Here is a 25,363-nt window from a genome sequence, read left to right as displayed (position 1 = left end):
CTGGTCAGACTTTGACATATTTTCCTAAAAAATAGAATGTGTGTAATTCCTAATAAATGCAATTTCTACGTTTCATTTGTACATGTAAATGTAGGGACTCGCTACAGTTCATGTATTTACTTAACACATTTACCATATATTAATTATTAAGCATTTACCATATATTAATTATTAAGTAAATCCATGTATTGTAATTTGTAGTTAAGTTCGTATACTATGATTTATTAATTTAGGATACAACTCTAATTTCCTTGTCAACGCGCAAGAAAACTGTTAATAAAGAGTGTTGGTATGTCCACTTGCCTACCTTTATTGTTGCTCGCACCTTATAAAATAATATAAATAACAAATTAATATAAAGTAAACAAAAAAATAAGACAGGTGAGTGAGCACAGTACTTGCCGTCTTTGGCAAAGTACACCCACATTGGAATCGGTCATGAAAACATAATAGTAACCCACAAACTTACATTTTCCTACCAGTTTATAGTAGTAGTGTTTCTAAATGGGTGAAATATATGTTGCTTGGGGTCCCCAACGGCCAACGTCCTTTTACAAGTATTTTTTAGGGTACGAAACTGCACTTCTTTCAGAACCTCCGCGCCTTGCACTAAGTAACCTTTCCCGTCATTGGATTTAGCAGATGCAAAGTCTAAGGATGACATTACAATTACTGGTTCTGATGAGAAGATTCCAATCTGTTGTTAGTGACGTGGGTGAATTCTTGAGATGGAAGACAGGGGTGCCCCTACTTAGGGTTGCGGATTTCTCTTACTTTAAGAAAGAAGTTAGCACCTTCGTGAATCAAGGAAAAAATGCTCAGGAAATCGTTGCGAGTGCAGTCATCCACCTTCACTCCTCCTTCGTCGGTGTTCTTGTAACCTACATTACTCACTTCGTTCAGTAAAAGGGGTGATTTCATGTGATTCTGAAACCATGGCGAAATCATCTTCTTCACAGATGATTCCATGGCTGGATTACAGCCATTCTTCTTCAAAGCAGATGTCGTGGCTGGATTACTGTTACTAGTCAAGAGGTGGATTTATGCAAAGGAGGAGTCAAGGCAGCTGTGACCCGTCCCGTGACGGTATGTTTACTTACAAAGAATGAGTATCTAAATTATTCTTGATTTTTAACTTCCCTTGGTTTTACCCGTGAATTAGATTGGTTAGGAGTAGTTAATCCGATATATTCACTCATTCTCTTTGATATTCCTGACTTTTCCGATTCACGATTTCCCTTAATAACACGCAACCGTGTAGAGAATCTAGAGATATATAGATAATAAGGCATTGAGTGTTGATCTAGACAAACTACGGTAAAGGTACAAAGGAACCATAAAAATGGTAGTAATTATACGAATTTTGTTGGTAAAAGGAAGATCCAGTACACAGTACGGGTAAATACAACTCTGCCCTCAGGGTTGTCAATGAGAAATATGATGAGGGAAAAGAAAACATAAAAGAATTGGCATTACTTCTGTCACAAGTAAATATTCTCATTGAAGTCTAAGGAAAGCCATGAGAGGATCATACACATCTTGCTTAGCAGTTTCACCCATCACAAAATCTAAATGAGCGTAATCGTCTAGATACTGAAGCACAAGCTTATCTCCATCATGGTTTTTGAGGCTCTTCAGCAGCAGCTTCACATCTTTGATGTCGGAGAGGGCATCTGCCCCACCGTAACTGAGGAAGAGAGGAAGCTCATCTGGAATGCTTGTCATGCTGTACACGGGAGGATTGGGCTGCCCGTAGTGCTGCATGTTCTCGTCCTTGTAGTTAAACATTGCAACTGTTCCGTCCCTTATCACTGTTGAGAAATCGCAGGATTGAATTCGAGTTAATTTATTATGGTTTCAATTTAAGCGTCGCAAAGGAGTTCGTAGCATTCAAAGTACTGGTGGTTTGTGAATGAGAAATTAAGAACTTACTCTGGGACATATGTACCAAGTTTTTGGTTGAAGTTGACTGAGGCTCATGGTCTAGAAGAACATCTACTATGGAAGAATTTAAGCAGCAATTCTTCCCTTCATTTTCCAAAAGTTTCCAAGTCAGTACATAGAAGAATGATTGAAATGGTAGTAAGAATCTTAGGAACGTATGTATTACCGGTGAATGCAGTCAACCAATGGGTGCAATCAACGCCTGGTTTCCGGCAGACAGCCTTCAGAACTTTGACTGCCGCCTTCCTATTCAGTTCAGGCAACAGAAATAAACAATAGCATGCAAGTTCTGATCTTATAATTGGGAGTTTTCGGTGAATGCTAGATTGCGAATTACAAGGAACAAATGAACAAGAATTGTTACCGTTTCAGATTAAATTGTCTTAAATCTGCATTGTATAATGCCTGTTAAGAGAAGATAATAGGTTGTCAAAGAGTTGAATTCTGTTAGGAGACTAAAAAAGCTAGAAAAAAGGAATTTCTATTTACCTCGGCAATAAAGTTTTCAGCAACAGCTCTTGCTAGGGGTGAGGACATTTGGTCAGCATAAGCAATCGGGCTAAGTAAGACAGCTGATCTCAGGTTCTTCAGTTGCAGGTCTTTGGAAATTGCAGCGAGAGCAACCAATGTTCCCTGCAAAATAAATCCGTCGCTTGCTGTATTTATACTTTAAAATTCCACCAAAAGTTTAATATACTGTTTAAAATGTTTGCAGAAGAGAAGAAAGCTGCTGAGTCTGTGAAATGCACCAGCGAATGTCCAATGTAATGAATTTTCTGCCTGGTTTGATCTCGCACATACTGGAAAGTAGCCGGGAGATCATAAGCGACAAGTTCATCCCATGACCATTCCCAATAAGCCTGAAAATGAGCAAAGTGACTCTAATGTGAATTACAAGATGGTGATTGTGTTTTTTTGAGTATTTTCATGTTGTTAGATGCAACCAAACAAAAATTTGCAACAAACATGAGATTCAGGAGAACAAGAGTAGTTACCGGATCATCAGGACTGAGTGATGTGTGACCGAGGCTGTATTTGGTTCCGCGGGTGTTTCCAATCCACACCTCATACCCGTTGTCAGCTAAGAGGAAAGCCAAAGATTGGCCTGGACGTAGCAGCACCCATGTTATCCCATCCTGCCCATTAAACCACATAAACAAAGTGTTACATTTTCCCAATTTACTGAACCTACTGAAAAGAACTGCACAGAATTACTGACCATCAGAAGACCGTGTTGCAGAAGTACCGGTACCCTCTTCCCCGACAGCCCCCCTGACTTCCCCGCTGGAATTCTCTGCATGCTGAGAATATATCCATCTTGTGTTGTCACCTACACAACCCAAAAATGCAACCAAGTCACTTCAGTCAATGTTTGCCAGTGACCCGAAATTATTGACAAACAGAAGAGCGAAAAAAAATGTAGGCATGCCACCGTGTGTTCTTCGCAAGCATAGCCTTGTGTTGCCACCATTTTTGCACAGATTCCGTCATCACCGGGAGACGGAGCGAATGCAGAAGCAGCATCCTGCACATTATTAGCCGAGAACAACTTTGCTCTGGTTCCAACTGCTGACTCACAGAAAAGCATAACTACAATAATAAAGGTTAAAATCTTATTAGCCAACATCTTCATATGTTTAATAATTGTTTCCTGCTACAAATCACCTTTTGAGGTTCCCGGCATTTTTATAGTGCAGAAAAAAACCAGATAAAAACAGAACTGGGGTGTTCACATGAGCTAATAGCCTAATACAAATTGCTTAATGGATTAAACTAAGGTTCAACTAAGGCATCTAATGCTGATGGGTCCTACTTTTCACTAATTAAAAGCAATTAAGAAATGTATAAACCTCAGATTTCGTCCCTGCCACGATTCCATAACTTAACAAGAATTTCCTGGATAAATCCAAACTCTAATCCAAGTATGTAAAACCAAAACATGGACATGTTGTCACTGTTCCTTTTGTCTAATTTGTAAAAGACGAAGGCGTACTTCTAATGAAGCCGCAGAAAGTAGTACATTTACGGATGTAAACTACCAAACCAACAAGAGCTCCAACACTTTTTCCCGGTTTGGCCAACCAGAGTAAGAAACCTCGAACGGTTTATTTCACAGGGAAAAACTTTGGTGTACTGGTTGTATGCACCAGTTCTTTGTCTCTCCAATGAGGAGACACAAAAAAACGAGTGTATACAACCAGGATCGACAAGTTTTTCTCCAATTCGAAGCATCCATTCTCTGCATAAACCACGGATACCTGTATCATACTCGCTGTTAACATACCATGGTTTCTTAAGCAAAGTGTTTCTTTCCTCATCTCACATTTCTCAAATAGTTTTTCATGTGCAATAACTAGGAAAAAAATTAGATTCAGTGACATGATTCACAATAAGAAGGACAATGATGAATCCAATTCCTTCATACGATTATGATAATTCGATTTTCACATTCCAATAAATACCGGTACAAAAATCAACCTTGGTATAAAATTATATCAACAATCTGGTTTCCATCAGGATTTCTCAGCAAACAAAAACCTACCATGATGCTTGCTTGCTAACAAGATTGATAGGATCCTCCAAATTATGTGAGGTACGAGTGTCCTTTATCTTTTCCGATGTTTTGACAGGATTATCTTGTGTTCTCAGTCTGGTTAGCGGTCTTCTGAGAAATTGGAATTGCCACGCTTTAGGTTCTATCCGCCTAATCAGTGGCCACCTTTTCGGTTTAATTTGCCCTAGCAATTTCATCTGCTCCCTTCTGAACTTCCTATTTGCATACCACCTTCCACCTCGCCAACCCAAAGCGTAGCTGCAGTTCGGTTATAATGGTGTAAGTGTATAATGCATGAACAGTTTGATATTTGTAGTTTCATAACCAGAAAAGCAGGAATTATATTTCGGACATGGATATTAAAATTTAAAAGTACAAACCCGATAACTAAAGTGGTTCCCGCAGTGGCTATGCATGAAGGAAGACCAATAGTTCCAGAATCCACGATGTTTCTGATTTCCAACTGTTCCAGATTATGATTGTTTTTCATCTGCCACAAAAACAGAAACAGATATCCAATTGTAACAAACATCGACAGATAATTAAGAAGGGGCCTTAATCTAACCAGCAATAGCATTAACCAAAATTTAATTAGAAAATTTGAGTGACCCTTGCTCACATGATGCCTCATCTCACTGTCAAAATCGTTAACATAAATGGGATTAAAACAAGAATACAAGACATGGATAATAGTATTGTCGTTTTCTTTTCCTTTCAATGAGACTTTGTGCTTACCACTTCTTCAATTGATTCGAGCCTTTGATCAACTCTTGATTCATGTAGGTGACGTAAAGTATATCCTGCACCCACAACAGATGAGTATTAGTCTATTAGATAAGTAAATGTTTTCTAACATATTACTGAGAGTGACAACAGTAACAAGGTTAAACCAAAACTTTCGAACCTTAATGCATTAGTGAACCAAATTCTTTATATTATAACGAATCTTTAGTTAGAAGTAAACAATTTAGTCAAAGAGCAACATAAACCACAAATGATTATATCATAACTTCATAAGTTTAGCACCTCACAAAATATAGAACTAGAACAATTGTGTTTTTCAAATTTACATCCTACACTATATCTAAAATAAAGTGTCTGTGTTTACCCCAACTTCTACTTCGGATTACAAAACATATATGTGCTCTAAAATTTGCACATTATACCTTACAACTTATTGGACTAAGATGGGAATGCAATGAGTTTGTAGGGTAACGTACAGGTGAGCAAATTGCAGGTTACATATATATGCCTTAGCTTGAATCAAGATTTCAAACAAATTATACTGCATCCACCATCTGCGAATATTTCAACCCGCAATTGAAGTGGAGTGCCAAATGCCACTCCAATTACCATATTGTTAGCTGAACTTATATTCATCACAATAAATTTGTTGCAAAATACTAATAATTTGCTCACATCCTTTATCAATTTGAAGATTAATGGATGATAATAACCAAATACTCATGCAGAAAGCAATGCAAAATTGAGAAATTAAAGAGCTGCCAAACAAGAACTCACCAAACCATGCTGTGGCGACTGATGCAATAGAAGTTCCAACTGTAAATACAACCTTATGATTTTCAAATATATCCTAAAAGCATTCACCCAAAAAAAACAAAAAACCCATTAAAATTAAACACAACCCATGTAAAAGCAATCCAACGCACAACCTCAAACTCTCAGAAACCCCCAAAAATGTGAAAGAAAATCGAAAAGCAAGCACCTTTGTCGAAAAATAAGTGTCCTGAACGGCACCCCATGATCTGAAAGCTTTCTTCCTCAACTGGGTTATGGCCTGAGAGCACGAAAGTAAGGACCCCGAGCTTCTAAGGCGCTGCATGGCGCATTCCAGGGATGCCCACCGCGGAGTTTCTGGGAGGGAGAAATGGAGGCAAAAGCTTGAAGCTGCTACTTCTTTTGTTGCATTTTTGTGTGTATTGTGTACTTTATTGGTCAGATCAGATGGGATTCCGTAGAGTTCATAGCTCTTGGAGAAATTTTTCAATATAACCAGTACACGAATGCTACAGTACGGTACAGCACGTGTCTTTATACAAATAATTAGATATATATATTAAAAAGTTAATAACGTAAAATTTCCTACCATTTCAATTAAAACATTTGGTGTATTATTTATTCTGTCACAATTAAAAATGTCTCAATAACATGGGAAAAAAGCAAAACCAGTAGGACTTGGGCTCGAAAGTTTAGAACATTTACAAGATTCAGTCTGGGGTGGGATATTGACACTTGTCAAGCCCAATTTGTTTGTTTAACCTCAACTAGAGGGCAAATTGTATCCAATTCTTGTCTCGTCAGAAAGGACTTGTAGCTTAAATAGTGATATTGACTTACTAGTACACTTCGGTTGTACTTCCTATTTTGAATCAAATTTAAAATATTTTTAAATTAAGTGAAAATTAAGTACCGCTAAACAAATCGATTATGTATCACTTACAAATGAAAAAGAATATTACTATATCATAATACTAAATAACAATTTGGCCTATATTTTAAACTCACTACATATGTGATTTGCATTAAAAATATTGAGTACAAGAAGCCAAACAACGTCCCGATCAAAAACTCCGCACTGTGGGGGCTCTCGACTACGCGGCAAGTCAAGAGAGGAAAAGCACAAACCAAATCACGTGGGGAATGCTTCTAAAATAAGCTTTGGGTGCGTAGAAAGTTAGAAACGCACCGTGGCCTTGTTTGGTTTTTAGCTTCCTTAGCGTTTTCGATTGGATTGGGATTGCCGCCAGCGCACATTAGCAGCGAGGCCCCAATGTCATCAAGGACCATATCCAAGTGTCCAAACTCTGTTTGTTGTGCATTTTCTATTCATCCATACAATCCACACTCCAAATAAGGCATATCTTAAAAGAAAATAAAGACATTTCTCGTTACAAACAAATTATAGTTTAACATGTGTGAAAAGTTTTTCTTTTTGTGAATGTTAACGTGTCAAACTATATTTTTTAATCAATGAGCATCTGCTCCTTACATGTAAGGAGTCAAACAGTGTTCTATCTAACAAGAATTTTGCAAAATGGGTCACAAAAGCAACACATTTTTCACGTCCAAATAAAGCATCATTCAGTGAGCCAAAATGGGGAAAATTGTATCATCCAAATTTAAGAAAACCAAAAAACAGTTTGAAAGATGGAGATAGTGAAAAAACAAAAAAGGGAAACTTACAATTTTCCACCTGCATTTTATTCACCACTAAAAGAAAAAGCCTTTCCTGCCCCTCGCTCCCCTCCCTCCCCCAAGTTTTTTTGCTCACCAAATCAATCTCCAAAGAACCCTAAATGCCACTCCGCAGATTCACAGACTCTATCCAAAATACTCCCTACAAGCATATTTCACCCCCATCCCCCCACCCACACCCACCACAAAAACAAAAATTTCTGGCTTGTTTTAACCAGACTGGTCTTGTACAGGTTCCGAGGATGTTGGAGAAGGTGACATGGAACCCACTTGTTCCGGGGAATCTTCTGAAATCTTTGTATCAGAGTTTTCATATCTGTTGCTCGCCGGTTTTTTGGCTCCATCGGTGAGTTTTGATGGGATGGAGGGGGATGTCTCTAGTCCATGAGCCACTGACCAGCCTCTTGGATAACTTATGAGAGATGAATCGAGCATGGGCAATGCCTGCATTCCGAAATTATAGCTAGCAGATTGTTCCATGAAGGGATGATCAAACCGGCAAGTTGGTCCGTACTTGCAGATTCCATACATAAGGTAGTATGAGCATACGGGTTGCCCCTGCACATACCCAAACATTAACACGAGGCTCGTTAAATGAACAAAAGGAGTAATGGTAGAAGAAACATTGAAGCGTTCTCTTAATAGTTTATAAGAATTCAGCTGAACACTGCACTGACTGACGTAGGTATCACTGTGAACTAGAAACAGAACTTACAGGTCTCGAGGGAAGCCCGAGTGGGGTTGTAGCAGATTCTGCAATCCTTTCTTTTGGGTGGTGGTACTTGCAATCTATTCCATATTTGCAAGTCCCAGTGCTCATAAAGTACCGGCATTCAGGTTGATCAGGCCTCTGGGGGAGACTTGGACTTGACAAGTGAACCTGCCCGTTGGAAGCTGACTCCCCCCAAGTACTAGAGTTGTATGTGAGGTTGGATCCAAGAATACCAGTGGAAGATACAGGGCTCAGGTTTCCCTATTAAACAGATAAAAGCATAATTAAACACAAACAAACATTTAATGCACCAAAACCTCTTTAGTCCACCGTAAATCAACTGAAATCAACAAACGAGCATCCATATCAACTTAAAGAATGAATCTTACGGATAAAGGACGTATAGATGTAAAACATGACAATGTTAGCCTGCAAGTTACTTTAATGAGAAGAAAAAGTTCTTCATAGCTTGGGATTGAAAGAAACAGCAAGAAGCAAGGTGCAGCAAAGAGGACAATGCATCACGTTATACCACTGTTTTTGACAGATGGCTAGTCAACGTACTTTTAAGACTAAAGACTCTACGTACTAATCAACACATCAGTGTCAACTGAACAAGACATAAATTTTAAAGCTGAAACTTGGACAATCTTATTCAAAAAGACAAAAAAAAAAACAGGCCATATCCAAGTCTAACACAACTAAATATACCAGACAAAACATGTTCCTTGTTTGACCCAAAAAAAGAGACAAAGCATGTTCCTCGCAAATGTACAACAGTTACTGTCAACATAATATATGTAATGTAAACCTTCTATTATATTGAAAAGATAATAGACTGACCACATATGTGTTCCATCCATGGGCAGGTACAATGCCTTGGGGAGGAAGAACAACGGGCATGTACGACTGCGGAGTTTGTAAACGTGGGCCCGATATATATGGCACTCTTGGAATTGACCATGTAGAAAGTCCACCTACATACGGAACACCAGAAGAAGGCACAACTGTTGAACCCGCAGATCCAAAAGCAGGTAAGACAGTGCCAAGTGACTGAGGCTGAGGATGATGAAACTTGCAGGCAGGTCCAAACTTGCACGATCCAGTTCGCATGTAATAAGGACATGATTTTTCTTCCTAAAAAAAGTCAATGTAAAATTTGTTAAACGAAGAACTCATCTATTGGAAGCCTAGCGACAAGTCAAATAACAATCAGGGAGTTCAGGGACAACATAAAGGAAAGGACCTGATGCATAGGGAGTCCCAAAACGTTGAATAAGACTGGTCCAGCTCCACGCCTGTCTCTTGGATGATGGAATTTACATGTTGATCCATATTTGCAAGTTCCTGTTTTCAGAAAATACTGCAACACATGTTTGCCATAAAGGGAAGTCTATCAGGTTTACAGTTAAGGGATGGTAAGCAATTCCTTTATTTGCATTTATATATTTGCTGTTCTCATTTACACTGATACTAATGCAAGTAAAAAAAGTTCTTCTATCCAATGGAAACCAACATCTCACAGATATTTTAAGGAACTAAAGGAGAAAAAAAAGGTTTTATCTTTTAAACCCATTTTAATCAAACAAAGAATTATGCCTACTAATGGTGAAGAAATTTAATAAATACAACCTATATAGAGAAAATAACGATCGAGCTCATAACCAAATACAATATTAGATGACGTCCCTGAAGAAGCTCATGTTGGAAAGAAAGCATGTGCAAGAACCAATCAGGAAACAAATCCGAGGTCTTCCTGGATGGACTGACGACTGATTTACTCAGTCCCTTTCCAATTGACTTCTTCCTTCATTCAGAGAAGTCACCAGGAATGCAACCAGTGGAGAGTTGTAGGAAACAACTTACTATAATGGGAAAATCTTTAGAACAAGCTAGTTACAGATTCTCACACCTAACAGTTTCAATAATAGTCCGCATTTGGATAATTTACATTTTTTTAGAGGATTAACTTGGTTAAATCTTGTGCAACAACTGACCACTCGAATGCTCAGCTTGTTTCACAAGCCCACACCACAAGGATCAGCAGTTGATTTGCTAGTTCTAATCATATGATTGTTCAAATCGCCAATTACATAATTTGTATAATAAACATATATAAACTCAACTCAAAAAAGCTTATCCAATGAACAAAAAGAATACCCCATTTTCCATCTTATCCATATTCGTAGAACTTCTAATCTTATAAGACATACCGACAAAGGAAGCAGACGAAAGAAGGAAAGGACAGAGAAGAGTGAGTAAGAAAGAAGCTTCTCATTCAGCTCAACCTGAACTAAATGAAAATCTTACCCCACAGTCAGGTTGTCCAACTCTTTCAGGGAGTTCTCCATTGTACTGATTACCCTGCAGATATAAGAATGTACTAGAAGGATTAGTTCATTAATACCCTTCGAACGAAACACTGTATTAATACCCTTCGAACGAAACTCTATATAGTTAGAGCCAAAAGACAAAGAAGGAAGCTGTGTAGAAGCAACCGATGAATCTCCTCACAACACTTAATCAAAATGCAATCACTCTATAAAAACTATGCACATCAAGTAGAAATAATTACCTGTGAAGCATATTTAGGGTGATTAAAACGACAATTACTTCCATAACCACACAAACCAGTCCTCAAATAATATATGCAGTCAGGTTCACCAGGTCGATCAGGGTACGAGTTTGCCTGAGCCACCCCGCCCCGTTCTTGATTGTCATTGATTGTCAACCGCCAAAATGCCTCTGCAATGAATACAAGAAATAGATGTGTAAATTACATATGGAAATAAAATCTTCAAAGTTAAAGTCTCACTCTGCATTGCATAATCTATCAAAACTCCTCAAGAGCATTAACCCAAAATAGAAAAAAGATAACAACTTCTAAAACAAGATACTAATAAAGAACTACAACTCAGGATCGATGAATCGAAGCGCAACATGAACAACAAAAAGGAAACTCTTAAGGTAAAATTTTCCAAACAAATCAAAAAGTTTAGTACAAAGCAAAATTCTTCAAAAATTCAACACGAATTCAACTGACACCGACATCATAGTTCTTACCAACTAAACACCCCCATGTCACAAAATTAAAAGGTAAAGTTTTTAAAAAGCTGAAGACAAAAAATTCTTACTTTCCACAAACACAAATACCCAGATAAGCCACAAATATGCATTGCAACCCAACCTACCATTAAAGCACTCCAAAACCATGATTACAACAACACATCACCAAAAACACACAATCGAAACAACTCAACACAATCCCAAACTAAATCCACACATAGCGCATTGCGCCTTCATGATCACAAAATCTCACGAACACAATATTCCAATACAAAACCATCATCAGATCGTTAAACTCCCAACTGGGTACACCAAAAACAGGTCATACCTTCCACGTTGCCATCGGATTGACTCGGAACAGCATTCTTCTGAGCCTGCCGAGCGTCCGGCATCGGTGGTAGCACAGAGTTTGCGTGCACCTGCCCTTTGTGTTGCTTTCCTCTGCTTTTCTTCTCAGCTTCACCAACCAAAGTCATACAAAAAGCTTCAAACTTTCTGAGGAAAATCGCAGCAACCCACCTCCCAAATCCCACAAAATTGCAGGAAAACAAAACCCAAATCAGAATTAAGGGGCTGTGAGGAGGCCTGTGAACGTGATGATGACGATCAAAGACTGAAAAAACATGAGGAGATGAAAGAAAAACAAAAAGCTTTTTGGAGCATAAGAAAAAGGGACTGAGAATCAGAGAGAGAAAAACAATCTCTGCAAAAAACTAAATAAAATTATGGCTGTGACAATGTGTGAATCGGAATTTGATATGAATTTTTGCCGATTTTGTTTAATTTTATTTTTTTTGCTTGCTTTTTTTTCTTTTTATTATTTTTCAATTACCAAAAAGGCTAAGGAACTGTTGGGGATCTTTGAATGTGAACCCAAGCAAAGCAAGTTTCTTCCCCTCGTGTACGAATAATTAAATAGCTCTCCTGTCATGAAAAGACGCTTATGCCCTCCACGTGTCGGGCTTACAGGCTTGCGTTTATTCAGAGTAATTACGTGGGTTAATGACTTTGATTATCGCACAAGAATGTTGCCAAAATTAAAGCGCGAAGGCCCAGGCCATTGTTTATTGCATGGTTTGCTCAGGCGGCAATTATATTATTGTCTAATAAGAATGAGTTGAAGGAGATTGAAATTCAATAAATCATGATGGTTGATTTTAGGAGGCTTTGATTTGATGTTGGTTGTTGGATTTGGAATCATAACGGGATAGATGTGGAGTTTCCTTCGTAATGGCGGACGAGAGCAATTGTGAAAATTTCATGTTTTCAACTGACGTGTGTGTTTTCAATGAGTGAAATGTGGTGAAAGGTTGACATGGATCGGTGACTCGAATTCGTGGTGTCAAGAGGTGTGACGCACAACTCTATTTTATTCACTCAATGTTTTAACTCTCCATCAGATCATCGTCTGTAACGGCCGCATATAGTGCATGAAATGGAAAAACGACATGTTTATTAAATTTCTATTTTCTTTTGTTGGATTAGATAAATGTGAAAATTTGCGTCGTCAAAGACACGTGTGATTTCTAGAAAAGTAACCGTTGGATTAGATGATTTAGAATTCACGTGAATCACATGAATTCTTCTCTTGACCACCGACTGTAACTGAAAATATCTTTTGAAACGGGAAAACAACATACTTATTTCTTTCTTGGATTGAAAGAAACGTGATTCGCCATTGTGGAGCAAAAAACAATGCAAAAAATCTTAAAGCTAACACGTGGACTCTTACGCACAAAAAACTAGAATGCCCCTCGTTAAAATTGGCGAGGCTTAGTAGCTCGCATTCATTCCACAAGTAGTACAACCACCACAAACCCAGCTTGAAATCTGGATGAACAAAAGTTCCATACTTTCATCTCAGAAAAAGAAGCCATGTTTCATCTCATATGGACAAGATCTATACATTTCTCAGGAATCCTGGATTTTCAGATGAATAAAAAAGTACTATGTTTCTAATCTAATTTGTAAAAGTGTGCACGAATGTTCTCATTATTTTTATGAAATGGCAGAACTGAAGGGGTTCAAAACAATAATAAATAATCCTTCGTCAAATGGTTTATGTGACCACCATAGCAATCGCCAATCTAGCACTTTGAAAAATAAATAAAAAATTTCAAATCTTCTGTAATCAAGGGCCTGTGTGGCTTTTATGTGGTCTCTTTCGGAGTTTGACATTTGTTCACTACTAATTTATTTTTGTCTTAAGTTTAAATCTCATAGATGATAATTTTTTAAATTAGATTGTTCAGTTTATAATTTAGCCAAACTTCTCATTCCTTTAGCGTAAAATATATCATTGTACTTAAAAAAAAAATTGGATCCACCCCCGTCGCTCTCTCAACCCCACAGAAACCCTAGCCCCTCCTCTTCTCCCTTCCCTGCCATCTTCCCCCCTACAACCTATCTACCACAGCTTTCCATTCGAATCCCAAATTCATAGGACATGGCTCCCAAGCATTCCAAGTGGTGGTTTTGTACGTGTACTTAGATTAAAGCCCTCCAGGGTTTCTACCGGGAAAAGCCCCATCAATGGCGGCTGAGGGTTCGATTTCTCGTAACGCCGACTGGTCTCCGCGGATAGCATGGATATGCCTGGCCTCTGTGAAGTAGGTCTGTAGTATCGGGAATCTGGAACGATACAATGAGATTTTCAGTAAGGAGGCTGAGAGGAATGATTTTTCTTTTGTTTTGTCAAATGATAGATTTTGTTAATTAGTGTAGAGTTTGAATTCACATCATCATACAAAAGGTCAATACATTTCCACAACTATAGTTACGTTTATTTCATTTATCAGAGTTTTTATTTTTTTAAAACAAACGAAATTATTTATGAAATTAGTCTTAAACAGGTGCCGAACTCTGAGATAGGTCGCACGGAAATTACAGAGATTTTTGGGGGCAGAAGATCAGAACTCCGATTAAAAAAGTTCCCCGTGTCAAGGGCTCCATCGTCCAATGAGGTTAATTTTGGCTCAAGAAATCTCTTGGCACAATTCACACTACACTGACAAGTGTGGGCCACCGAGGAAGGTGTAGGCAATTAGATTCGACCAAGTGGGCCACCACCATTGGCAGTAGAAAGGTGTGGAATTTTCAGCAACCGAGAGAGGGAGCTCGACTCCGTTGCAGGGAGATTTTTCAATATGATCGGTATACATGAAGATATATTATGTGTTATTATATAAATGGTGGGTTATGTGTGTTAAAAAATTAATAATTAAAAAAAAATTTCTCACTACTTGCATAAAAACACGTGATGTAACATCCATCTATGTTCCCGTTACAATGAAAAATTTCTCTCAGTTGCAACTCGTCTGTGTACATAGCGGCGGCTAAATGGCTGTGGAGAAAATAATAAGTTTATGAAGAGAACTGATTCCTTCCTGAGCATCCTAAATAAATCACACAAATTATTAGATCAGTTACAATTATTATAACTTTTATAAAAACCTTTATTTGTAGCGCTCCTAATGGCCAGTGTAGTCCAGGCTTTGATTTCTTAGGTTTACCGCACCGCAGCAAATCCATGATGACTGTTGACCAAAACTTCAACTTGTTTTCTTGCGGGAAGCCGAGAAATTCTCAACTTTTGACCAAATGGGGCTTATGATTGTTTAATTTTCTACTTCCGCAATTTGTGATTAATGTGAAAAATTAGTTTCGGGGGATGGAATTAAATATGAGAATTTTAATGAAAAGTTTCTAGTGTTGTTTATTTTAGCGAAAAATCATATTTTTTATATTAAAAAATTAATCCTTGTACTATTCACTTTAACTTTTATTTTGTCCTTATCGTGAAAACTTAAAGTTTTCAAGCTATTTTTATTAATTTTCCTATTAAATATATCATCATGATTATTTAGAGGGCAATGAATACGGTTTTGGTGGCAATCACAACGGGATAAATGTGAAATTTTCTTTTGATGATAGTAGAGATTTGTTGATTTATTGTCTATGAATTTTGCATTTTTCTTTTTTTTGGTCGAATTCAGTAGTTTTCTCAAAGGGAACATGTGATTTTGACAAAGAGCAATCTAGTTAAACGCGGTGACTATTGGTCACGTATGATCTAAGATATTAAGGGAATTTGTGCGATTCAAAAATTTGAATCTAACATCCGAATTTGTGGTGTCAAGAAACAGTGACACGACTATGTTTTATTTTTCCTGCGTGTTTACTCTCCATTCAATCGCTATACGTAATAGCCAAAGCATTGCTTAAATTTGGAAAACGACATGTTTACTTAACTGGTATTTTCTTTTGTTGAAAATGAAAGAAACATGAAAGTTGTACTCCATTCAGCGACGCGTGTGATTTGATGAAGAACATTTCAATGAAACTAGTTGGACCAGATGATTAGTTTAGAGAAGCTTTTTTCGTCGTAATTATATAGAATAAATTATGGTTATGTTTCCAAACTCCCTCACTTCGCTTTTTGATTTATGACTTCCACATAACATGACCTTTTAAAAGCTACCAAGTTAGCTAACTGTCACTTTTGAGGCTTAACATCTTGACATTCACAAAGCTGAAACCCAGAATGCAAGTGTAGGACACCACGCGTCATGTGTTTGTGGAAAGACCCATCAAGGCGTACAAATTAGTCCTTTGGGGAGGGCCAAAAGGATCATCTCTAGATTTTTTTGTGAGGATTTAGAAGATTTGTGAATCGTGTTAGTTTATCGTACATTGTGCGGTTAGTTTTTGTCCGATATTATTTGTGTTTAATTTAAAAAAAAATTAAAATAATTTTTGATCGCACAATATACAATGAACAGACACGATTTTATGAATCTCTAGAATTATCACAAAGAGAATCTGACAAGGATCTGAATTCCTGGGTAGGTACCTTGGATGTGGAAAGAAGTGAAGGGTATGTCAAGAAAAGGCAGCAGCACCATATGGAAGAGGACCATGATAAAAAAAACATAGAAAATAATAGAAATGAAGTTGGCAGTTGGTCAAGGCAGTTATAGCCAACTTAAATTATTCAAAGTCATCGGTAGGAGCAGGAAAGCGATTTATAGGACATGAATACACCGTCATTATAACATTTTGTGTGAATAATACAATATTATGCGGTGTCAAAGATGCAATGTAAAGCGGAGAAAAACTTCAATGACACAAAACATCACAGTGACGGTGTATCCGCGGCATAATTTATAAGACACGGGGACACCATCACTATAGCGTTCTGTTCTGTGTCAATGGTATAATGTCAAGTGATGTCAAAGATGCAAGGGTATGCGGGAAAAAAATTTACGTATGTGATTATATCAGTGACACGAGACGATACAGTTGCGGTGTATATGCGGTATGACTTAGTGGGCAACTTTAGAATGCAATTGAACATCACCTTCATAGAATTAAAAAGTTAAATCACCTTCACATTGGTCGGCTTTGGTGACACTGGGTTAATTATTAAAATCTTAAGAAACCTCAATCATTATTATCTCCGACCTTTTAGACCAAATGTCTAAGAAAACTAGGAAACAAGTCAATATTCAATCTTGCTTTGGCAAAAGTAAATCATGACTAAACTCACGTTTACCAAAAGAATTTGACAGAGTTAGAAGCTAACTTGTGATTTTCGTACACAGTCCCCTGTTTAAACAAAGCTAATAAATAAATAAAATTAGAAAGAAGCAAAAAATGTGAAATCATACCAAACATAAATCGGAGCCTCATGAAGCTACAAGTCGACCGTACACCTGATTATGTTGGCCCACGATCACAATGCTTAAGATCAGAACCATACAAAACATGGCGAGAAAAAGGACAATACTTAGGTCCGTGACCATTCAGGACCTCATTTCATTACCGAATGACATAAACTGATAATACTGCAACACGTCCTCTTGTTTTTAAAACTCGACGCTGATTGAGTTTCCATCTATTTCGATCAAAGTTTAAAACCAAGAGGACACGTTCGCAAAAGTAAATGATTCTCAAAGATGGTTGTTCCATAGAGATAAATATGTAGAAAACTACCAAGTTGACAACTCGATATGGTAATTACAACAGCATTTTCAGGTCAGGAATCCGGAATTTAAAGCACATTCAGTCCTTCTCAAACCAGAACAATGGGAGACAAAATTAATTGTCGAGATCAACCAACATACCTCGATAAATATCCTCCGTCAACATATAAATCCCCGAAAATAATCCACAAACCAGACTAAGAGGTTGCTGATCTCTCCGTATATATAATTCTCCGCCCCACCAAAGAGTAAGCCGGGATTGTCTTTCCTAAATGTATTACCCCTGTACCCGCCAACGTAACTAGAGTAAAAAAGCTAATCAGACTAGCAGTATTCACAAAAGAGGTAACAGCAGCATCGCAGTGACTCAGCAGAAGAACATTGAGCCCTGGACATTCTCATGCAACTTAGGGAGCTCTGGAACCGGGATGCTTTCTGATGAAGTGACACTGCCCTTCCCTGATGACGTTTCTGACAGATCCTCAAACTTCATAAACTGCCCCACTTGTGCTGCAGCAAGGTGGGCATAACAAATGGGCGCCACTGCAAAATGGTTGTTAAGAGTGAGATGGAGGCAATTCATTCGAGACTTGCAAGATTTTATTATTTCGACTGAGAAATTAATACAGAATAAATAATTTAAGAGAACAAGTGTGCTTAATTTACCAATAGAGATTGCAGTTGTACTCCTCTGGTACCTGAAATACGCAAATATACATCAATACATACAGATAATATCAATTAAAAGTTTATTTCGACTAAGTCATATGAAAAGTGGTTGAAAATGAAAAGCTTACACATAAGAAAGGGAGTGAATGAGGTTTTGCAAGTCATCGGGAGAAAATCCAATCTCATCAACCAAGACATGATAGTGCGCTGGCCTCGAAGTTCCCTGTTATAGGAAGCAAAACAAATGATGATGAAGATGATCGTGAGTTAGGAACTTGAGTTGGAAAACAAATTAATCTGATCAATTGAAAAAGATAAATAACGCAAAACACTATCATGCTTGATGAACATTTATGCTACTTTACTAAAACCAGTTTTCGCATTGTCAATCCCATAGAGTTCCATCCCATCCCATCACAATCAGCAGTAAACAGAATTCTTTTCAAGAACATTTCCTTTTGAAAATGGTAAACGGCATTCTATACAAGAAGCATGATTTTGGATACTATCTTCTTTTCGTTTCAGATGGGGAAGCTTACTATCATTCCTGCTTGAGCACACATGTAGAAATCATAATTCCTTGGATGCACAATCTCTGAGTCCACAACTGTCCCTGGAGAGAGAGCGAGAGCATCAGAACAATTACGTAAATGATTAAAGTGGATGTAAACCAAATCAGAAAGTAGCAGACCTGCTGGAACATTATCTGGGGAACCCTGTTGAAATAGCTTCGTGTGATGATTCTTCTGTGCAATAATCAAAGTAAACTTTGGAACGTTAACCTCCCCGAGGTGCTGGTAAGCCTGTAATAATAAAATTTGACCATCTCAATATTAAGATAACAAAAAACGGCACTCCAGTCCATTAATGCTCTTGGCAGAAAGGGGACCATTCAGGAATGAGGCAGTGAGTGATGAAATTCTAGGTTTTTCATAAATTTCAATGCAAAACTGGATTATGTACTGTAAATTTAACCGAAGACATGTATTCATCATCTCCTAGAGCGAGTGTTTCCAGTAAAACGCTTTACTTCATTTATATGTAACTTCCTAGTGAAATTAAAAGAGACAAAATTGGGCATGTAGCTAAATGAGAGTAATCATTCTTTAATCAAGGACTAAAAATGAATGCCCACACAGAAAAACAAAAAAACTTGAATTGCAGAACCTTTATGATTTGGTCTAGCTCGATATTCAAGACTTGATTGAATTGTGACTCGCTCACTCCATCCCTAAAATAAAAGAGAGAAATCTTTACAAGTGGCAGAAGGAAAAACAAGACAGAGATCATATTTTCTGCTCCAATTACAAAAGTTCTAAGAGAGCACCTAGATGGTTATATAAGCATAAACCACACAAGGAACAATTCCTATTTAAGAGTGGTATAGAAAGGATATACATCCTGCAAATTAGAAAAATATGTATGTATTTATTTGTGCGTATACATGTATAAATTTGACAGAAGGGGGTTAGTTATTAAAATAATAGAAGAAGATGGAAGACGCCTTTTCAAAAAGCATTATCTTAATGGTTAATCTCTTTAATCCCCTCCTTGCTCAACAGAATTTATGATAATAAAAAAATTGTACATATGAAAATATTTTGCAAGTTTCCCTTCGAAGTCTCTTTTGAAAGACCTAAAACAGGGGCATTGGAATTCAATTTCAAATACCAAAATAGCTAGAAAATTGCCTACACAATGTCATGATACCTGAAGACAATAATCTGAGTTGGTTTGCGTCCATTGCTTGTTTTATAGAAGTCCACAAGCAGTTCCCTGCAACACAAAGAATGACCCGCCTTAAGAAGTATTGTGGAATTGATAACTTCAAATAAATGAAGTTCACAAGTCTTACATAGTTCTTCTTAATTAAATCACACTTTATACAAAATATAGTGTAACCAGGTCTCACTTAAAGTTATACTTCTTGATATGTGATATACTGCTGTGAGATTAAATTCCATGTTTAAATACCTGATAATACCAGCATCAGTTCCATTTTCCAGTGGTTTGTATAGAGCATCAATCATCTCCATCTTAGGAGATTGTGTTCTAACAGCTGCTCTATACCTTGAAATAAGTGGCCAACTTCGAGAGCTAACAACCTAAAACTCCAACAAAATTGAAGGATTAACAAAATGACCATTCACAGATTGATAGATATTTTAAACAAAACTAGAAGTTGTAATTACTGCAGCAACAGAAGGAATATCTGATCGACCAGGAGACCCATGAGAGACATCCATCCCCAAAATCATTGTAGGAGTATCCTTCACCAGAGGAACACGTGAGGAGTGCTCTATTGCCAACAAAGAATTTATTCCTCCAAGCTATAAAAGTAACAAACAGAAGAAATCAATAGGGTTTGTAAATTATTAAAGAAGATATCTCCGATATTCAACCTTTAGTTTCTTGCCTTAGTATTTATCTTAAGAAGTACATTGGTAAGGTACTGATCACTGATCTTAGTAGGGGAAATGCATTGTGTGGCAATCCCAAACTCAGTAAGACTTTGTTTCTTCCAAGGCCCTAATAAATGTATGAGCACAAACTGATTAGATTAGCGAATCAAGAGGTAGTTGGATAGTCGTCTTTAATAACATAGACATACCATAAATATCACTATTTTTTTTCTCTGGTAAGACACAAAGAATGAATTGAGGTTCGCCTGGAAGCTTAGCTAGAATCTGTTCAAACATCTTGTCAACTCTTGCAACAGGGGTCAGTCTTCTGCATTGTGGATCTTCCTCAATTAATGTAAAGGGGCGCTCAATAATCTGCACATGTAAGAGAGGAGGAGAGGGATAGAGATCAGAATCAGCAAAAGTAAAAAATACTAAATTAGTAGATGGTTTAACATACAATGCCCTTCTTCCTCCCACAGTTGATAAGCTCTCGTGAGAGGTGACTGGTATCACAGCGTGCAGAGAAGTTGACAACAATCCAACGGTCAATGCGAGTAGGGTTTAGCAGTGTCTGGCACATGTAAGCAGCATTAAGCTCAGTTAGCATAAATCAAAATTAAATTGTAGCAAAGGAAACAAACATTGTAACCTTTTTCTCAGAAATAAACTGATAGATGATTTTAGGAGGCATACGAAAAATACCTTGTTGTTAAAGTTCCATCGTCCATTACGAGGGATGCAGTCATCACTGTTACCAACCTTTAACTGTTCACCAAAGGATGTAATGAATTAGAATGAGGGCTGGTAGTTGGTTGAGTGAGGTCCTCACCCACTCTTATTCCCTACCTCCCCCCCCCCCCCCACCCCAACCAAACCCCCCACCCACCCCACAGAGCCCATATATAAAATGACAGTTTACCTTCGGAGTCTCAAGAACACGGCCCTTGACCTGAGTCAATTCCTTATTTATAGAAATACCACATGTAGCAAGCACAGGATCATCATCATACTGGTATTTTTTCATAGCCTGCAATAGTAAATCAAATGAGCAAGAAGAATTATTACAACATTTGGTAAAGAAACTAAACCTTTCATGACCTGCAAACTTACATCAGTCACAGTTCTTATTCTTTCCTGAGGCTTCTGCCTTGATTTTTCAACTAAGGATGCCCTCTGCTTTGAAGATAATGCTTTTGTATACCGCTGAAGTGAAACTAGTGAACAAAGCTAAAACACCAAGAGAAACCCCATAGGGAAGCACAAATCAAGATTTCAGACGGAGGAGTTACAAAAAGATAGACTAAGAGTCTAGGAAAGAATGATACGATAACCAAAAGAAACTTGCATACCTCCAGAGGCAGATAGTTAGGCCTTTTGGGCTTGCCAACATCAAGGCATGGCATGTACTGAGAAGAGGTGATTTCTACACCACAGTGTTTAGTGAAATACTCATAAACAGTAATCTCCACAGTCTGCTCCTCACTCGTGCCATTGTCACCACATTTTAACTTCATAGGAAAACTTGAAGCAAGACAAGTAAAGGTTAGCATGTTTTTCAGATGAGAAGAATCAGGAAACAAATTTTTAGAATATACGAGCACGTACCATTGCTGATTACATGGCTTCTCACTTAAGCCTATTATTTTGAATTCCATGTTACGGTGTCTTGCATTAATCCTCATATTTTTCAGCATTCTCTTGGCCTGTATTTTAACATGAAATTGAAATTTTACGGACTAAACTTGAAGCTGAAATCTTGAACCTTTATTATAAGATTTAGCAGCGTTCTTTTTTACCTTTACCCAGTCTATGTAGCGAGGTTCTCTTACATCCTGGTTAGCTAACAGAAAATCAATCACAGGTCCAGGTGTTAAGATCATTGTTGTAGATACATCTGCACAATGAAAACAAAAATATCAACAAAACTAGTGACAGCAATACTAGTGAGTTTAAAGGACTAAAAACACCAAATTGCAAGATCCAGTACCCATATTCAAGGATAAGCCACCCTGAGTTGGACGAAAACTAGAATGAAATCCCCGAACACCTTTTACACCTCCTCCAACATCAGTAAAGTTTCTAGAGTCATCATGGAAGAATGACTGTCGAACTAGAAGGCAACCCCTGTGCATGTTTTAATGGCCATAGTTAAGGACATTTAAAGATCAAAGAATACAGTTGAAAAAGACTGTAGTCAACATATGAGAGAGACAGGTACCTGTTAGCTGCTTGCTGCCGCAGAATAATATCAAGCACTCTCAGTGAATCTTGCGTATTTTCTACATCGGCTCCCTTGAGGGCAAGAGAAATTGGTTTCAGAGGTATTTTGGCAGCATAACTTATCTCTAAGCTGAAAGTTCTTGACCGAAAAGAATGTCTTGACCGTTTTTCGGTCCCATTGGTGCTTCCATTTTCACTAACACGAAAAATGGAAGTTGAATCTCACACAAATGAAGCATAAGAGAAATTAAAAATGACCTTTTTAAACCAAGAACTAGGAATAGCAGAAGAGCATACTGCTTTGCAAACGTCTCCTCCAGAACAACTGTGAACTCAAGCTTGTTCTGTGGCAGAGGACCCACTGTGTACAGTGCTTTCTCCCCATCGTATGCAAACATTTTACAACCAAGTTCTGAAGAGTATGTTTGATAAAGCCTGTCAATAAGTTTTCTCCCGATTCCCTTGCCTTCAACAACTTTCTTATCTTCAGAAGTAATAGAAACCTGCAAATAGTACGGCACTATGAAATTGGTACTGAATATTAAATACAATACCTGTCATAAGAATAGGGAGGAGGTAAACGTACAGAATACTGGTAAAATACAGCATCTGGAACATTCACAGAAACTTTGAAGTGATTTGCGAGCAAATTTATCTCTTTCCCAGTAGTTCCAGTTCCACGCCTACTCATGATAGAATATTTTGGAGTCACTACTTCTGGCTTCAATTTAGGTGGTATGGTTGGAGAGGGTGGGGCCGGTTGTGGCTCCCCGTCTGCAATTCCAGCACTAGCTACATCTTCCATTGCTTACTTGAATAAATATGATCTGAAAGACTTTAAAGCAAGATTGAACTAATTACATGAGTAATGGACTAATTCCCATCTTCATGGAAATTGAATAGGAAGAACGAAACTTAAGCATATAGTAAGATTGCGAAACTATCTGATTCGGCTAAGGCTACATGCCAAATTGCCTAAAAGCACCATAGCAGAACCATAAATTTCCAAATATGTCATTAAAATTCATTTAAAACCAATTGGTGTTTTATCTTATGCTATCATTCTATGTTCAGTTAAAAGCTGAAATTACTTGGTCTGGGCTCTGATGCAGAAAGTACTGATTCAATCAGTACTTGTAAACTAGGAAGTTCATAAATCGACAGTTTAAAATGACCGAAGCAAATCAAGCTAACATTAAGAATACGACTCCCGTGAGGTCTTTGTCCTCCTCGGACATATGACACAGGGTAAAGAGTTCTCTAAGTTGCGGTAATGACTTTTCATACACACTATCTACATTAGGTGCCATTATATAAATTTCAAGGGATAAATAAACAAATATACTGAAATAATTACAGAGCTTGAAATTTCGCAAACAACTGAAAATTACTGGCACCTGAAGATGAAAAATCAAGTCACCATAATCGAACATCAAGATCTAAAAAATTAATAAATAAATAATTTGCTAAATATCTGCTAGAAATCGTTGAACACTTGCAGACTAAGAGTACAATGCATGCAAAATGCGCGTGCGATAAGTAAAAAATTGAAAAATTAAACAGAAAAATAAACAAAAATCAACAAAATCAACACTAAAGCAAGCACAAAGCACTGATTAAATTAACGAGAAACAAAAAGTTCTGGACATTTCTAGATAGCAATGCAGCAAGAGATTCTAAAATTTCCTCCAAATAATCACGCTCTAAGCCGATTTAAGCAACAATAATACTTAGAAAATAGACAAAAATCCCTATAAATTATTTCTGAGACGAAATGTGCACAGATACCGAAACATGCACGAAATCAAAAAATGCAGCGCGAGAAATGGAGTTCGAAAGCAAAGTTCCGAGAGAGAATCGTACCGTCAAAGCTCGGCTACGAGCTCCGCCTAGGGTTTACGGAGGCAGTGAGGGTTTAGAGCGAGAGAAGACGAAGCGTCCGTCCCTACTGGCTTCACAGAGAGAGAGAGAGAGAGAGAGACTTGAGTGAGAGCGTGGAGGGAACAAGAAATAGACGGGGGCTATGTTGCTGCGGTAGTTTTTTATATATTCGAATTTAAATGATTTTCCGAAAATTAATTCGACGAGGAAAATGTGAAAATGCGATTTTATGGGAGTTGACTCATGAGAATTATTCCAGCCGTTCGATCTGATTTAATCGGGAATTTTGGCATCAGCACCGTTGTACGATGTGTATCGGTTGAGACATGGTTGGGCCTACTCTAATTAAGTGGACCAAAAACCAGCCCACCAAAATGTTAGTGTAGCTTTTTTTAATACTAGAGAATAGTTTAGATGAATTTACCGTCAATTATCTATCGTTTTTTTTTTTTTTTTTTTTTGATAAGCAACGATAGATTAATATTTCATTAATCATTTCAAACATACATAAGTGTCAATTGGTATAAAACTCCAATTACTAAGAAAATGATCTGGAGGTGAATTTGCTCAAAACAAGATAACATAGTAAACCCCTAAGCAGCTACCACATGTATGAAAACTTCCCAAGCCACCCATAACAAATTGTCATAAGACGATAGGTATAACAGACTTGTATTGGCAATTGTAAAAAGGTCATCGCTGAATAGTTAGG

At 37.5% G+C, this 25,363-nt stretch overlaps 4 protein-coding genes across 5 annotated transcripts; all 4 read right to left on the bottom strand.

Annotated features, from left to right (window-relative positions):
• Positions 1 to 1,318: 1,318 nt before the first annotated feature.
• Positions 1,319 to 3,718, bottom strand: LOC137740295 (triacylglycerol lipase 2-like). Its single transcript, XM_068480156.2, has 9 exons — positions 3,377 to 3,718; positions 3,164 to 3,274; positions 2,940 to 3,080; positions 2,694 to 2,804; positions 2,434 to 2,577; positions 2,309 to 2,349; positions 2,111 to 2,190; positions 1,933 to 2,028; positions 1,319 to 1,811 (listed from the first exon to the last, which is right to left on the bottom strand). The coding sequence occupies exons 1-9, from the start codon at positions 3,575 to 3,577 to the stop codon at positions 1,498 to 1,500; spliced, it is 1,239 nt and encodes a 412-aa protein (XP_068336257.2). The 5' UTR covers positions 3,578 to 3,718; the 3' UTR covers positions 1,319 to 1,497.
• On the bottom strand, positions 3,396 to 6,477 carry LOC137740294 (uncharacterized). The gene is made up of 6 exons (XM_068480155.2): positions 6,225 to 6,477; positions 6,020 to 6,092; positions 5,234 to 5,298; positions 4,879 to 4,988; positions 4,487 to 4,756; positions 3,396 to 3,534 (listed from the first exon to the last, which is right to left on the bottom strand). The coding sequence occupies exons 1-6, from the start codon at positions 6,339 to 6,341 to the stop codon at positions 3,519 to 3,521; spliced, it is 651 nt and encodes a 216-aa protein (XP_068336256.2). The 5' UTR covers positions 6,342 to 6,477; the 3' UTR covers positions 3,396 to 3,518.
• A 1,097-nt stretch (positions 6,478 to 7,574) lies between these two features.
• Positions 7,575 to 12,379, bottom strand: LOC137739864 (zinc finger CCCH domain-containing protein 3-like). Its single transcript, XM_068479593.2, has 7 exons — positions 11,821 to 12,379; positions 11,002 to 11,171; positions 10,737 to 10,790; positions 9,673 to 9,789; positions 9,270 to 9,563; positions 8,430 to 8,687; positions 7,575 to 8,272 (listed from the first exon to the last, which is right to left on the bottom strand). Exons 1-7 carry the CDS (start codon positions 11,966 to 11,968, stop codon positions 7,925 to 7,927), a joined length of 1,389 nt encoding a protein of 462 aa, XP_068335694.2. The 5' UTR covers positions 11,969 to 12,379; the 3' UTR covers positions 7,575 to 7,924.
• A 5,058-nt stretch (positions 12,380 to 17,437) lies between these two features.
• Positions 17,438 to 24,818, bottom strand: AGO6 (Argonaute family protein). 2 transcript variants are annotated; one of them, XM_088700038.1, is made up of 23 exons: positions 24,634 to 24,818; positions 23,357 to 23,605; positions 23,068 to 23,273; positions 22,769 to 22,966; positions 22,538 to 22,674; positions 22,347 to 22,444; positions 22,156 to 22,253; positions 21,900 to 22,071; positions 21,661 to 21,777; positions 21,470 to 21,577; positions 21,253 to 21,315; positions 21,008 to 21,121; positions 20,757 to 20,922; positions 20,562 to 20,674; positions 20,338 to 20,475; positions 20,120 to 20,250; positions 19,856 to 19,921; positions 19,313 to 19,376; positions 18,837 to 18,948; positions 18,685 to 18,758; positions 18,274 to 18,368; positions 18,143 to 18,174; positions 17,438 to 18,019 (listed from the first exon to the last, which is right to left on the bottom strand). In XM_088700038.1, the coding sequence occupies exons 2-23, from the start codon at positions 23,573 to 23,575 to the stop codon at positions 17,844 to 17,846; spliced, it is 2,697 nt and encodes an 898-aa protein (XP_088556164.1). In that variant the 5' UTR covers positions 23,576 to 23,605; positions 24,634 to 24,818; the 3' UTR covers positions 17,438 to 17,843. The 2 variants fall into 2 exon arrangements, with proteins under 2 accessions (XP_088556164.1, XP_068335484.2); XM_068479383.2 differs by having other exon boundaries at positions 23,357 to 23,597; positions 24,634 to 24,798.
• Between the last annotated feature and the right edge of the window lie 545 nt (positions 24,819 to 25,363).

Source organism: Pyrus communis, chromosome 9 (assembly GCF_041283825.1).
Source record: "Pyrus communis isolate YQ-2024b chromosome 9, ASM4128382v1, whole genome shotgun sequence".
In the NCBI taxonomy this organism is placed as follows: Eukaryota; Viridiplantae; Streptophyta; class Magnoliopsida; order Rosales; family Rosaceae; genus Pyrus; species Pyrus communis.
Note: the sequence above shows the minus strand (reverse complement) of the source record. Positions and strands in the feature narration are given on the sequence as shown.